The sequence below is a fragment of the Prionailurus bengalensis genome, chromosome E1, assembly GCF_016509475.1.
Source record: "Prionailurus bengalensis isolate Pbe53 chromosome E1, Fcat_Pben_1.1_paternal_pri, whole genome shotgun sequence".
NCBI lineage: Eukaryota > Metazoa > Chordata > Mammalia > Carnivora > Felidae > Prionailurus > Prionailurus bengalensis.
In genome coordinates, this window is record NC_057347.1 from 33,448,018 (window position 1) to 33,463,949 (window position 15,932).

The window sequence follows — 15,932 nt, forward strand, 5'->3', positions numbered from 1 at the left end:
TCCAAACGTCACAGTTTGCAATCCGGACAAGTGCGCCGAGAAATCCGAGATCTTTCCAGGGATTCCCCTCCCCTGCCCTCCTCTTCTCCAGCTCTCCCAAAGAGGTAGGTCTGGGGCTTTCTCTACCCGCTGCTGCGGCGAGAGAGGCGATGCAAATGTGCTACAATTTTTCTTTTCTTCTCTCGCTCCCAGCCCTCTTCTCGGGCGAACAGTCCCGAGCGCAGGGTTTCCTCCCAATTCCCCCGCATCTGCATTCCAAGCGGCCGCCCGGACGCACGTCCTTCCCCGGGTCGCGGCGAGTCGTTCTGCGCACCCGCGGCCTCGGGCCTGGGCCTCGGCCTCGGCCGCGGCGGTGGGTGGTGCTCACGCCGCCCCCACCTTCCCCCCGGGACTCGGAAAGCCGCGCGCTGGGCGTGTGTGCGCGCGCGCGCGCGCGGATTTGGTGGGGAAATCTCCTTCGGTGGAAGCAGCTGAGTATCGCTGGCAGAGAGTATTCTGGAGCCCAGCAAAAGCCTCCAAAGCACTTGAGCTTCCCGAAAGAAAAGCAGACTAAAAAAAAACGAAAGAAGGGAAGCCGGCTCCCCTCAAGCCCGGGTTTCCAATAGTCTCGGATCCGCCCGGAGCTGAGCGGAGGCGCAGTTTGGCGGCGGCCACTGCTCGCACCCGGACTTGGAAAGACGGTTTTTCCCCCTTCGGGGAGGAGGGAGGTGAGGGACTCGCGGGCGAGAGTTGCACCTGGTCTAGGAACGTACAGAGAGGAGAACTCTGGGGTAAGTAGTGTTCTGGCACTGGAGCGGAAAGGGGGAAGGAGGAGGGGGGGGCAGGAGAGGGACGAGCGGGAGAGGGCAGGGAATGAATTATGCAAAAAAAAAAAAAAAATCCCCACTATTCCGCAGCAGGGGGAGAGCGCATCACAGCGCCCCGGCTGAGTCTCGCCTGGGTCTCCCGCGCCCTAGCGGCGGGCGCGAAGTTCTTTCCAAGGAGATGAGAAACTCCCCAGTCCTGGTGGGCGACCGAGCGGCCGGGGCCCAGGCGCCTCCGCGCTGGCCCGCGGCTCCGACGCCCAGCCCTCGCCTCCTCCTTATGGCCGCGCTAAGCCTGGGCTCCCCAGCCCGGCCTCCTGCCTCCGCCCCCGGGCGCCGGGCGGCGGGGCTGCCGCGGGGGCTGGCGGCGGCGGCGGGGACGCTCACCTGGCCGGGCCGCCCCCTCCTCCTCCTCCTCCCGCCCCACCTGCCCTCCTCCTCCCCTCCGAATCGGGCAGCGTCGGGCTCCGTAGGCGAGGAAATAACGACCCCTGCAGTTGCATTGCGGAAAATCGCGGCGGCGGCGGCGGCGGCGGCGCTAGTTGCGGGCGATGGAAGCGAGGCAACGGGGGTTCCGGGGAGCCTAGGAAAATAGCAGAGGGACCGAAAGCGCGCGCGCGACGTGGGGAGCCCGCGGGCCCCCGACGCGCCCGGGTCCCCGGCTCCCCGCCTTCGGCGCTTGGCGCCCTGGATGCGCCGCCCGAGCCGGACTCGGAGGCAGCGGGCTGCGCGCGACTTGGGGAGCAGGGAGGGTCGGCGGAGCCTACCGGCGGTTTCGGGCAATAATTCCTGCCTCTCTTTCTCTGTCTCCCTGTCTGCGGTGGCGTCTCCTCCCCCCGCCCCCCGGAAGCAGGAGGAGAGCGGCCCCGGAGCGCGGCAGCCGGCCTCTGACCATGCCCCGGTGAGGGGGGCGGACTTCGAGGGCAACTTGTCGCGGACTGCCTGGGCTTAGCCAGCGAGCTGCGAGCGCCGGGGGCCCGGAACTGTGCAGCGCGGCCCGGCGGGGGGCTATCGTCTATGTCTTCTTGGGGCGCCAGGCGGATCGGGGTCTCGTTTTTGCAGGAAGAGCCCGGCGCTGGTGGCTTCAGGTGGCTGCCGCCGCCGCTGCTAGTGCTGTTTCCGCCTCTCGTGCGAGGAGGAGCGGAGACCGGCGATCGGGGAGACCTCCGGGGCAGCGAGGCATCGGACATGTGTCAGCACATCTGGGGCGCACATCCGTCGAGCCCGAGGGGAGATTTGCCGGAACAATTCAAACTGCGATATTGATCTTGGGGGTGACTGTCCCTGGCCGGCTGTCGGGTGGGAGTGCGAGTGTGCGCTCGCTCGCAAGTGTGTGCGTGTTTGTATGTGTGTGTGCCGTGTCGGGCTCTCCCCTTCCCCCCCTGTTTTCCCGTCGAGTGATGCACTTGGAATGAGAATCAGAGGATGGAAATAGTCTGGGAGGTGCTTTTTCTTCTTCAAGCCAATTTCATCGTCTGCATATCAGGTATGGGACGCGCTGGAACCCCTGGCGGGTTGGGGTTCTGTTGTGCTGTTGGGAATGTGTGGGATTTTATTGTGTGTAGGCGCTCAAGTAGCCTCGCGGGGTGGGAGGGGAAGGGGGGGTGGCAGAGATCCTTTCAGTTCTGAGGGTTTGCTGCCTTGAGAATGAAAAACCTTCTAAGCCCAAGGGTGTGTGTGTGTGTGTGTGTGTGTGTGTGTGTGTGTGTGTGAGAGAGAGAGAGAGAGAGAGAGAGAGAGAGAGATAGAGAGATGGTTATTATCTGTTAGGAGTCCTGGAACATAGAAGGGTGGGGGATGAGAAACAAGAGGCAGATGGGTGTTGATTTTCAACGGCTTTCCTGCTGAGAACTCTGGCCCCCAAATCTGAGCCTTGGCAACCCCCACCCCATCCCCTGGCTTTCAAAGTTCCCAAACTCGGAGGTTCCAGGCAGGCAAAATGGACGCAGAGCCCTGCCCTGGTATCTAGGCACTTTCAAGAGACTGCGGGAGGATGCGGGACTGGAGAGTGCCACCAGCAGGGACGAGAGGGATGTGGAGGTCCTCCGTGCCTTCCCCAAGCACATCAGAACTGGTGGTCTAAAACATGCTAGCATGCCATGCTCCACATCAAGTAAAAGCCAAGCCTGCCTGAAACAACACTCTGTGGGAAATACCACTCTAGACGGTAGCCTTTCCTAATTCCCAGTGGAATGGTAGCTCAGCCTCACTGACCTGAGGCCACTTATGTCAGTCTGTGGTTTCAGGAGTTGATGAGGTGAATCGGGTAGGGTTTGTGTCTGCCTGCCTGTGTGTCTGCGTGTTGGAGGGGATTCTGATTTCCAAGCAGTGTCTTTGTTGGTGCAGGGAGTTGGCTGTGTGGAGGGGAGCCATGAGAAAAAGCCCCAGGATCAGCAGTATTTCCCAGTTCGGTTCAGTGTCTCCTCCCACTGAGAGTGTCTACCCCATTTCCCCTCACACCTGTCATTAAAGTGCCTAGGGTAGGACCCATTGCCAGCGCTCCCCTCAGCCTGCATTCCCTCTGCAGAATTGGGGACTCAGCCAACTTCCTGCTGAAGCCACCAAAAGAGGAGAACAGGAACCTTTCCCCTGTGAGCAGACAAGTTTGAGCAGCACTGAGGTGGAGGGACCTGTTTCCTGCATCTTGCCTGGCCCAGCCAATCCCCACCCTCTAAGCTAGTTCTGGTTCTGGATCTTCAAAATCCTTGTCTGTGCACACCCTGGACCTCGTTCCAAATACCACTGCTCAGTATCAACTTTCTCTTCCTAGGGCAGGAATGGGGAATCTTGAATTCAAAATCATTCTGTTTGGGGCTTTGCCACCAAACTAAGGATTTTGCCTCTGTAATACTTTAGAGACAAGAAAAAGTACCCTGGGACCACCCCAAATCCTCTAGTGGGACCTGTTTTACCCCATTCTGTGTCTGAAAGGAAACATTCCCTGGCGACTTGTAAGGGCTGATATCAGTCATATGTCCAGGAATGGACTGGATGGCACCTTAGAAGACCACAGTTTACGTCTTTCTCTTCTACATGTCTATTCCAAACTCTCTCGTTCCTTAATATTTCACTAGTTAGAAAATAGCCTTTCCTTACCTTTCTTCACCATCATAAATAATTTGCAAAGCAGACAAGCCAACTGAGTCCCTTTAAGGTTTACAAAGGGTTAACATGCATTGAGGCTCTGGACCCCCCACAATCCTTTGTCTCCCACCCCTACCCTGCATTTATTTGGTCAGGCCATTACAAAGGAACCATTTAAGAATGGGTCTGTTCTTAGCTTCCAAAAGAGGCACTAGTGGGCTCCTTATCACAGCTGTACTTGACTCGGTGTATCAGTAACTAAATTATATAAATACAAGTATTAGGAAGGGGTTATTTCCAACCCAGAAGAGGTGCTATGGAGTATGTGGCCTTTCACGTGTATTTACTAAATGATCATCATTGCTACGTAATGAGAGGATAAAAGTGTAAGCAAAATTGCCAGCTATTAGCTAAACACAGAAAACTAGGTTAGCGTTCCAAATGCCTAGTTAGGCTCTGCATTAATTTGCACTGTATGAAGACATTTAGGCAGAGTTGCAACATTATGTACTCTACATTTACACATCCATAAACTTAATTTTCAAAGACTGTACTTTCTCCAGGGCCAAGGCGGCCTCCCTCCTAAAACAACTACATGTTCAGTGGTATCCATGTACGTCCTAATTCTGATTAATAATGTAATTATGACTCACAGTTGCCACAGTTTGGGGGACATCCCCCCCCCATTGAGCAGCCTTAAGAGGTATAGGTATACAGTGCACTAAGGTTGAATAATTGCGGCTCAGGGAGAGTTTAGTGGGTCTTTCATTTCTGTTTCCATGATTTGCAGTTTTAATTTACTCACTACTGAGCTTTTACCAAAAGGAACATAACCCTCTGATCATAGAACCTACTACATCTTAAATTTAAAAAAAATTTAAAAAACAAGGCACCTCTCTTCTATCTTGGGATGAATTACCCTACCCAGTAAATGGGTACTAATTCTTCCTGAGTCACCAGGCATCCGTGATGGATGCATTGGTGGGGTGGACTTCATGACTAGAAAAGGTCAGCAAAAATCTGCAGTGTAAACACTTTACAGAAGGAACATTTTGGTGGTAGATCTGGCCTATAGTGACTGCATTTCACTTGGTAGCCTTGGCTTTCAGGAACACTCTGGTGCTTAGTGCTTTGTTAACCAAAGATTCCTACCCTCTCCCTCCCCATTCCCCAAATTAAGTGTACCCAAGGCATTTTTTTTTTGCCTGGGCCTGAGTGGCTATATTTGTTAAAATACAGAGCCCTGGGTTTTGTGTATTTGATGGCTCTGCACTCATCACTTGGTTGTGATGAAGCTGTCAACAGAGGGGACTGGGGGTCCCCTTGACCAGGCTTAACTAACTGCTGGGGCTGTAGCATGTGTACCTTCCGTTTGAAAGAGCGTTTCAATTTTGGCTACTAAAAGGACAGCACAGCTAGGTTTAAGAGGGAATGCCACGATCTGGGAGTTCTGTTCCACATCAGACTCAGACGTCATTTTCCCAAAAGTGTAAGGCAGCGAAAATCTGTGAAGAGGAATGAAGGGGGGAGAGAGAGAGAGAGAGAGAGAGAGAGGGAGGGAGGGAGAGGGAGGGAGGGGGGAAGAGAGAGGGAGAGAGAGGAGAACCAGGATGGTTTTTTTTCTGTGTTAGCAAGAGCACCATTCCAATCTTACAAAAGCAGCTCAGATCAGCGAGAATGAATGCTTAGCAGCGCCAGGAGAGAATTTCCAGGTCCAAAGACAGCTGTCGGATTTAATTTCCACAACACATCCTACGTGCCTCTATGTAACTTTACTTTTTTGTCAGTTTATTCATAATAATAGCAATAGCAATTAAAATTATGTGGTGCTTTCACGGGTATTATATAATATTGCACATATTTTAATTCATCTAAGAATTTGTAGGGTAGTTTTATAGATGAGGCAGCCACAGCCCACAGCAGTTCAGCATGGAGGGGTCACACCCAGGTCTAACTGAGTCAGAATTCAGTATTTCATTTCTTTTGGGATCAAGAGTTCTTGTAAATGTTTTTTTGTAAGTGTTTTTTATTGCGAGGTCTCCAGACTGAAAGAATGAATTATGTGAAATGGATGTGAGTTAGAGAGTTTGGAAGTGAAGGTTTAGGGTGATTGCGGTTCAGGACTAGAAATCAGGTAGCATTTGAGTTGTATATGACTGTCAGTCAAACAGTGGATACTACTACCTGGGTTTGCCACCCGCACCTGGTGGTCAGCAATCCCTATAAGCAAGGAATATTTCATACGTTCTTTTCCTAATTGGAAAATTAAAATGGTTCAACTTCTGTGTCTTTATGTGTGGAAAGGGGATCATAGTACCTACCCCACCCCTTCGTGACATGGACTATAACGTATTCAGTGATTTTCACTTAGCACGGTATCTGAGGCACAGGAAGCTTGCAGTAATAGAATTATTTTTTTTTTCTCCCTCCAAATCAGGCATTGCACAGGTTTGTGAGGCCAGGAAAGAACAGAGCCTTTACCTTCCTTCCTTCAACTTGTTTAAAAGCAAAAGAACATCATGAGCAAGTGAATTTTTTAACACTGAGTATGAATCCTACTTTCAAGGAGGCCTTGGCTTCACAACTTTGAAATGTCTCTTCACTTTCTCATATAAACGAGGTTGGTAGTATTGGGCTTTGGTGCATATTATGAGTAAAACCCACTTTATCTCTTTGAGCCCAGTACTCAGGTGAGGCTTGGAAAGTTTAATAAATCACCTGGGAACAACGGAGTACTTATTACCCAGGGGGCCATAAGCCTCTTTCTGCTGGTAAATTATAACTCTGTATAAACCCAGCTTTAAAGTGCTTCCAAAATGGCAAACTACGTATGCCGTCAATAGGACTTGAAAGAGAACATTCCGTTACACACAAAAAGAGCCCCACCCCAACAAAGACTACTTATCTGATGATGTTATTGGCAATATGGTTCCTGTAAATGCAGTTTGCCATTTTGATGTCCTATAGCCCAGTCCCTGACAGATACCATCATCACAGATGGGACTTTCTTGTCCATGAGATGAGAGTCTTTCTGAGTAATATAAAACCCCTGGGGGAAAGAGAAGTGTCAATGTGGACAGTCATTTTCTTGGGTGGGGAGGAGAGAGGGTTTGATTTGCCATCTTTGGCCATCAGCACCTAACACCTCAACTTTTCACCTTGATTAAGCATTGCATATGTAGCTCTGGGGTTTAGGGCAGGAAGAGATAGATCCAGGTTCCATAAATGTGTATGGTGGCAAGCCTTCATACAAAGAGTATAGAAATTAGAAGACCCACTCTGCAGTCAGACTCTTCCTTAATTACTTCTTTGGGTGAGTCTCTTAGCCTCTTAGAGTCTCAGTTTCCTCTTCTGTAACATGGAAACAATATCCTCTTTGCTCGTTTCAAGGAATTGTTGAGGGAAACATCAGAGGGTGATCCTGAATGTTCTTTGTGTTATGTAAATGTAAAGCACCTGTATCGTTACTGTATTATGGAATGATCCATGCTTAAGGTATAGTTAGAAAGTCAAAGTTGAGGTACATACACATAATGTAGAGTGATGTAAAATGATAAGAATAATGCTTGACTGCTAAGATAGAAGAACAAAGTTGTAATGCACAAAGTGTATAGTGATACAAAAACATTAAGAATAATGCCTTGTTGTTTGCTAACGGACATACATGCTGCAGAAGAGAGAAGTCCGGATGCAAAGGAAAAGGAGGATATTAGATAAATGTTGGAGGTTGGAGAGAAGGGATGGAGGGGACCACATCATCCAAAGGAGAGGAGAAGGAATGAGTGATGTAGAGTGAAGACAGTCCCAGTTGGAATAAAAGGTTCACTTTTATGGCAAGTTGGGATGAGCTCACATTGGGAGCTATTGAATTGAGAGAATGTAGAGTGCCTTCAGATATTTAATTACTTCATGATTTTTATTTTTTTTTTATTATGGATCTTGGCATGCCTTCAGTGGACTGAACTTGGTTAAAATTTGTGTGAAATCCTAACATTTCTTTGGGTTGTAAGTCTGTGTTGTGAGTCTCCAGCCACTGCTGCACTTTGCACGGTTTGTAGCCTATTTGGGATTGTAGATGGTTGAGTTTGGGGAGACTGCAGCTTTCCCCAAGGTTGTTGATCCTACAGCGTAATTGTCACTTACTATTTGTAAAATGCCAACATGGTGTCCGGAATACATTTACCGTGGGCCAAGTGACACCTCTCAAAGGGGAGTAAGTATAGGCCTTGGAACGAAGAGAGGCCTGTCCATAATAATCCTCCCTTTGGCATTCTCTCCCTGTGTGTGGTCTTAGAGAACATCTTTAAGCTCTCGGAGCCTCTGTAAAATCTATAAAATGAGGATTGGAAAAAAATATGCTTAAGATCCTGCCCTGGTGCCTAACATGTAGTGGTCACTCAGTGAACTAGAGCTACTCCTGTAAAATCACCATTGGCATCAATAACTTGTCACTTGTTATTGACACCTTGAACCTGTGCATGTAAATTCCAGTGAACAACTCAGTCATTTCTTTAGTGTTCAGCAAAACAGGATTGCCAGCTAGCTTTGTGTCAGGCATAGGAATCACAAAAATGAACAACACCTGGTCCTTAGTACTTACAAGATGGTACCTGCCAGGGGATAGAGTTGGGCACAAAGTGCTGTGGGAGTGTAAAGAAGGAGCAGTTAACTCTTGTTGGTGGATGCCAGTGGGGGAGGGAAGGATTCATAGAGGAGAAGACATTTGAATAAGGCTGGAAGAATACATGAGATTTCAAAAGAATAGGAAGGAAAAGGCACGCAAGGAGGCAAGGATAGTCTGTCAAAAAAACCCAACAAAGTATCAGAAGTGCTTCGAACTGGGCATGGGGAGTGGCTGGGCCGGAGTAAGTGACTAGAGACAGGGCTGGAAGAATAACCTGGGGCCAGTGTGAAGGGGGCTTGAAAGCCAAGATAAGAAGTTTAGACTTTATCTTTTGTTATGAGGAGCTAAAGTGGAGGTAAGGAAAAGGACATAAAAAAGGTTTATGTGCAATTCTTTTTAAACTTTGATCTCAATAAGCAATAACTTAGAAACCCCATTCCTTGTCTTCTTGTCAGCCTTTATTCTTGCTCACAAAACCCATTTAAGAAATACTGGTCTAATAGATCAATTAGGCCATTAATGGAACATTCTGAGTGACAGACCTTAAAAAAGAAAAAAAGTCAGTTGTCCTATCTGTTATGGACCTGATTTACCCTAATCTTTGAGATTCGGTATTTTCATGTGGAGCAAATGCAAATGTCTCCAATTTTGTACTTGAATAACAATGATAACATTAACAGTGATGGCTTTAACATTAGAGGCAGGCTAAGAGAAGTGAATCATCCGTGCACGCTTTTGTGCTGTTGAAGATCGTGCACCAAGCAATAGATTCTCTAGTTGACATGAAACGGATGCTTGATGCACTGCAAGGCATTTTCTAGCCGTTTTCCCTTATTCCACTCTGCACTCCTACTTCCAATAGACCCTGTTCACTTGGGAGAGTATCCTCATGGCCCACTAAATTATATACCCATTTTACCCTCTCGAAGGTCCAGTTACCGTAGAGCAAGTATAGAGACCTAAAACGAAATGGCTTCCTTTGTCCACTTAATCACTCAGCATTTATGGAGGGTGCACTATGCGTGAGGTCCTGGGGAATCCTACAGGAATGAGTCAGACATGGACCTTTCCCTCCAGCAATTCACAATCCAGTAAGAGACCAATTTAAAGAATATTAGTAGTTACAGCAGAATCTGATAAGTATTGAGAAGGGACATCTGACTCATTCTGGGGGTGGGAGGGAGGGAGGAAAGGAGTGTTAAACGATTCTTGGGCCGAGTCTCGAGAATGGAAGATTTTTGCCGACTGACCAGGAGGAGTGTAACGGGGGGAAGGGTGATCACGGGGAAGAGCATTTGCAAAGGCAGGAGTATTAGATAAGACACGATGAATGCAGGGGCTGTCAAGAGGTCAATACGGCAACCACTAGAGAGTGGGGTGTGATGGATGAGGTTGAGATAGAGGAGGTTGGGGAGATAGGATTCCAATAACAGTAACACCTTGCAAGCAAAAATTGTCAGTGAAAACCACCCTTGCGCCTCTCAGTGCAGGGAGGCGTCCTTTAAAGGCCCAAGAAGTAGCTCTAGCTTACATCTTTCTTTTCATTAGGAACAGATGAGTCAGGGTTAAAGCTTTGAACCCGCTCTGCTTCATTTGGCCCAGATCACTGGTTATTTTCCAGTGTCACCTGTAGTTCCAGGTGGCTTCCCAGAAGCTTTTGAAATAAGCCAGATATACATTGCAGAATTTATCTCCTGACTTAGTTTGCCCCCATGTGTTTCTACCCTAGGAAAAAGCCAGAACCCACTGGCTGACTCTGGAGTGGGCAGTATGCTAATTGTCATCTTATCGTCTTTGATAACCGAGTCTTCCCTCTACCTTTTTGCAGTTTTCTGTCTCATAAAACCCTACACAAAGCTTTGGAGGATTTCCATCGTGCAGGGGTTGGGGTGGGGAGCTGTAAGTGGTAAGAGATGGTCCACGATTGCCTTTTTAAGAGAGCCATAATTGCTTTTTATTAGCAGGATTGGGCTGGTAATGGGGTAGCCAGTGTTTGGGCTTGATTACATTTGCATTAAGGTACCATCAGGATGGCAGTGGAGAGATTATCTGTGGCTGTGAAGGAGACAGCCTGCTAGTGCCTTTTCCTCCTCATGCGGGAGAGGTGTGACCTTTGTCACAGTAAATGCAGAATTAATCTTTAACTTTGTCCAATGTTTCATGCCCCGTGGCTGAAGGGGCTGGCGGTAGGAAATGAAGCCTGTGACTTTCAGGTGAAGTTTTCCAGAGCCAAGTCCCGCTGGTTTCACAACACATTTGGCAGCAGTGCTAGAATTGGAATAAACACACTTACTGAAGGACATGAGTCAACATATTCCCCTTCCGCTGCCCCCTCTTCCTACCACACACAGCTACCTTTCACCCTCAAGGAAAACAGTTTTGATGGCAGCGTGTATTGAGTGAGCACAGGCCATTCTTCCTCTGTGAGGTTGGGATGATAATGAATGCTTCATGGGATTCTTGAAATGAACAAAAAAGGGACATATCTGGGGGAGGGCTCTGCCCCCCACCGCTAGCGTTTAACGTGTCACTTCATTCATTAACGAAATGTTAGTGAATGCCTCCTTTGAGGGAGGCACTCGGCCAGGCAATGTAGTGAACAAATCAGTCGTGATCTTTGCCCTTATAGAATGTATGGTAGGTGATACATAAATATCGTGGGTTTTCCCCCCCATTGTTCAACCCAGTGCCTTGCATTTAGTAGATGATCAATAATGAATGATTGGGTTATTACATAAATGAGTAACAAGGAGTGGGGTTAGAATGGTTTTCTTGCTTTTGTGGGAGAGTGGGAGATAAGATGTGAGGCCAGGAGGGAGGAGAGATGAAGAAGATCTCTGTTGGCTGCCCTTTGGCTTCTACCGCATGGGGGTCTTTGAGCGTGCGGAGCTGACTGGAACCTTCCCAGGGAGCCATATATTTGATAGCTTCCTATTTTCTTCTCAGACTGAACTCATCTCTGCATTTGACAAACCCACTGTTAGCTGTTTACAATGTATTTTGGCTCCTTTGTGTTGATTCCACACTGTAACACCCACACCCGGAAGACTGAGGATCAGCGGATGTGTTGTTCCTTTCTCCGTGTCGTCTCTGTTCCCGTTAAAGGAGTTTGCTTAGGATATGGCATGTGCTTGTTGGATTCCAGTTTGCGAGAAGCCAGCACTTGAGAAAGCTCACTGCCCTATAGCATTGCACTAGAGTGCTTTGGCGGAAAAAGCCCACCCAGTCTTTAGTCTGGGTGCAGACTAATACAGAAAATGACTCTGGTTCCTAAGGTGTTTCCAGTCTTGTATCAGAGACCTTGACTTCTCCCTCTGGCCTCTGTAACTGAACCACTAGTTCTTACCAGCGGGGAGACTCTGGGGCCCAGAAATGGAAAGAACTGGCTGCACATTCTGCTTAGAATCTTCTAGGTGATCTCCACAGCTGCGGGGAAATGCTCAGTTGGATGGTTTGTTGTGGTCAGTTTGCTTGTTAATTTAATTTCGAAAAAAAAAAATTAGGGCCCCTAATTTTAAAAAGGCCCCTCCTATTAACTTCTCCATAGATATATGGAGATTATACTAGTAGTTAGAAAGCGAGGCATCTATGAGTAATCAGTCGGCTTCTGCTGTATGGCCCGGGTGTGAATAAGAATGTCATTGGATGGCTGACTCTTATAATCACTGTGATGATAGCAGCTCTAAGTCCCAGAGGCTCAAATCCCGGTAGAATGACATATAAAGTAGTGAAGTCATTATTTTTTGTGTCTGTAATAGACTCCATCCCTGTTTTTCCACCGTGTTGAAGACGTTCTGTGCGGTCTTTGAAGGGCTGTGCTGTGGCTAAGTGAGAGTCTTATGCATTTTAATTGCAGGGGTTGGTGCACCCCCCTCCCTTTTCTTTCCTCCTGCTCTTAGAACTGCTGAAATTACGGCTTGACTGAGCCAGGTAAAGTCTTGTAATGTGCCCCATCTGAAGGTAAGACATGCTGAACAAATTAATGAATGAGAGTTGTGTTTGTGCATTTGCTGTGTGGGCTGAAGGCATGTTCAACTGAAACGCTCCTCCTTGATCAGGGTTCCTTGTAAGTTGGGGACTGTGTGTGCAGGTTTTCAGCATCACAGATGTGAGTGATGGTGGAAGTCATTGAGTTCCTTTTAATGCAAAATCACAGCATCAAAGGAAATTGCGAAAAACGAATGGATTCCTTATAGACTAGGTTTTTATTTACCAAAGTTTGCAATTACAACATTTTCAACCTTAAATCTTTACAGTTTTTTTAACTCTACATTGTATCTGAAGTATTTCCCTCTTTGCTTCCTCACTATGTTAGTTCAGGAAATCCTAGACTTTGTGACAGATAAACACCAAAATCTTGGTGACCTAACACAATAGAAGCTTACTTCCTGCTCACGTTAATTGGCCGTTGGTGTCAATGCGTGTGTGTGCACGTGCATGTATAAGGTGCATATGGCCATGGTGAGGGGGGAGGGATGGAAGGGAAGGAATCTTGTCTTTGTGGTGACTTGGAAGTCTCCAGGCTGACAGAGGCTCTGCTGTCTCTAGGGTAGGGTTTCCAATGCTGTCCTAGGTCAGTATCAGCAAATGGAGCAGAAGGAGAAGGATCATGGGAGAGTTTTTATGGGCTTAGCAGGAAAGCTGTGTGCATCACTTATGGTCAGACACATGGCCCCATCTTATTGCCAAAGAGCTTGGGAATTGTACCCTAGCCTTGTGTCCAGGAGCAGAGGGACAGCGGTTTGGCGAACCATTAGTTGGTGTCTGTCGCTTTAATGTTCATGACTTTCTTTATAATAGTTGCATGTAACTTATTCATCTAAAATAGCATCATTTATATTTATCTTTTTCCCTGTTTTTGAGATCTAGGTTTCTACGTTTGGCCATTTTGGGGGGGGCGTATGTTTTGTTTTGTTTTGTTTTTTGTCTATAGAGATATGTTTTTTTTTTAATTTTTTTTTTCAACATTTTTTATTTATTTTTGGGACAGAGAGAGACAGAGCATGAATGGGGGAGGGGCAGAGAGAGAGGGAGACACAGAATCGGAAACAGGCTCCAGGCTCCGAGCCATCAGCCCAGAGCCTGACACGGGGCTCGAATTCACGGACCGCGAGATCGTGACCTGGCTGATGTCGGACGCTTAACCGACTGCGCCACCCAGGTGCCCCTATGTTTTTAAGTTCTTATTTAAATTCTAGTTAGTTAGCATTTAAATTCTAGTTAGTTAGTAATATTAGCTCTAGGTATACAGTATAGTGATTCAATGCTTCCGTACAATACCCAGTGCTCATCATAACACCTGTTTCTTACCCCCCATCACCTGTTTCTCCCACCTCCCCCTCCCACCTCTCATCAGTTTGTTTTGTATGATTAAGACTCTGTTTCTTAGTTTGCCTCTCTCTCTCTTTTTTTTCCCTTTTGCTCATTTGTTTTGTTTCTGAAATTCTATTTATGAGTGAAATCATATGGTGTTTGTCTTTCTCTGACTGACTTATTTTGCCTAGCATAATACTCTCTAGTCCCATCCACATCGTTGCAAATAGCAAGGTTTCATTCTTTTTGATGGCTGAGTAATATTCTGTTATATATATATATATTTATATGTATTTATATGTATGTATATACGTATATATGTATTGTATATACATATATATAAACAAAACCCATATATATATATATGTATATAAATACATATAAATATATGTATATATATATATAAAACCTATATATCACATCTTTTTTATCCATTCATCTATCAGTGGACACTTGGGCTGTTTCTGTAATTTGGCTATTGTTGATAATGCTGCTATAAACATCAGGGTGCATGTATCCCTTTGAATTAATGTTTCTGTATTCTTTGGGTAAACACCTACTCATCCAGTTGCTGAATCATAGGATAGTTCTACTTTTAACTTTTTGAGGAACCTCCATACTGTTTTCCAGAGTGGCTGTACCAGTTTGCATTCCCACCAACAGGGCAAGACAGTTCCTTTTTCTCCACATGTTCATCAGCACTTGTTTCTTGTGCTTATTTTAGCCACTCGGACAGGTATGAAGTGACATCTCACTGTGGTTTTGGTTTGTATTTCCCTGATGATGAGTAATGTGGAACATCTTTTCATGTGTCTGTTAGCCATCCGTATATCTTCTTTGGAAAATGTCTATTTGTGTCTTCTGCATACTTTTCAATTGTTCTTTCGGTGTTGAGTTTTGTAAGTTCTTTATATATTTTGGATAGTAACCCTTTATCAGATATGTCATTTGCCAATATCTTCTCCCATTGCTTAGGTTGCCTTTTAGTTTTATTAATTATTTCTGTCTCTTTGTAGAAGCTTTTCATTTTGATGAAGTTCCAGTAGTTTATTTTGGCTTTTATGTCCCTTGCCTCAAGAGACATATCTAGAAGGCGGTTGCTATAACTGATGTCAAAGAGGCATAGATATTTATTTATATTGAATTATTTCTTTAAAATCATCCCTGTATTGTGATAAATGGATAAAACAGTATGAAGTTCTTTATGGTTTGACCATATTACATCTTTAAGTAATGCACAACCTTTTTATAAGTCTCCAGAAGTATGCCTAAATTCCTTGAGAAAGTAAACAAGTATGTAGAACAGTGATTAAACTTTCAAAAATCCTTTCAACAGTGGCCCACCCCAGACACTATTAGACAAAACCCAAATAGCTTTGGTATTCAAAATGTTGTTCTGCTCAATAAGTCAGATCAGACACAGGAAACCATGGTTAAGAACAAGCAAATCACTATCCTAAATCCAGAATTTTGAGACTTTTTAAAAACAATGTTTATTTATTTATTTTGAGAGAGAGAGAGAGCGCGTGTGAGAGAGCGCGTGTGTGCATGTGTGTGTGAACAGGAAAGGGGCAGAGAGAGAGAGGGACAGAGAGAGAATCCCAAGCAGGCTGTGCACTGTCAGTGTGGGCTCGATTCCATGAACGGCGAGACGTTAACCGAGCTGAAATCAAGAGTTGGACACTTAATGGACTGAGCCACTCAGGCGCCTCCAGAATTTTGAGACTTCTGGAATATTGTTCTAATAACATATTTCTATAAATTGTACAGAAGAACATTTCAGGTGGATGGCAGCAAAGATTAATGGGATGGAAGTTAGAAAATGTTGATGTGAGTGCTGCTACCAGCTCTGTGGTCTGGGGGAAGTCGTTTTACTGGCCTGGGCCCCAGTTTTTTCCATTTAAACAGGGACATTGGACAGGTAATTTCTAGGTCCCTTTCCAACTCGGAATTTTATAATGTTAAGAGGCTTTTACCGAGAGTTATCCAAGTTTGCTGTCCAGTTGTCCAGTGATGCTAAACTTTCCCAGTTTGGGAAACGTTAAGGCAGAAAAATTGCAGGAAGAACTTTCATGACAGTGAGTAGGCGGGAAAGTGGCCAATGATTT

At 46.3% G+C, this 15,932-nt stretch overlaps 1 protein-coding gene across 3 annotated transcripts in view; it reads left to right on the forward strand.

The window, feature by feature from the left end:
• The first annotated feature begins 398 nt into the window (after positions 1 to 398).
• Positions 399 to 15,932, forward strand: part of CA10 (carbonic anhydrase 10) — a 490,509-nt gene continuing 474,975 nt past the window's right edge. Inside the window, exons 1-2 of one of the 3 annotated variants that reach the window (XM_043584025.1) lie at positions 399 to 770; positions 1,654 to 2,289. In XM_043584025.1, coding sequence (XP_043439960.1) covers positions 2,229 to 2,289 — 61 coding nt within the window. In that variant the 5' untranslated portion in view covers positions 399 to 770; positions 1,654 to 2,228. Of the gene's footprint in view, positions 771 to 1,291; positions 2,290 to 15,932 lie in introns of those variants that run through there. The other 2 variants (XM_043584023.1, XM_043584024.1) reach the window with 2 other exon arrangements.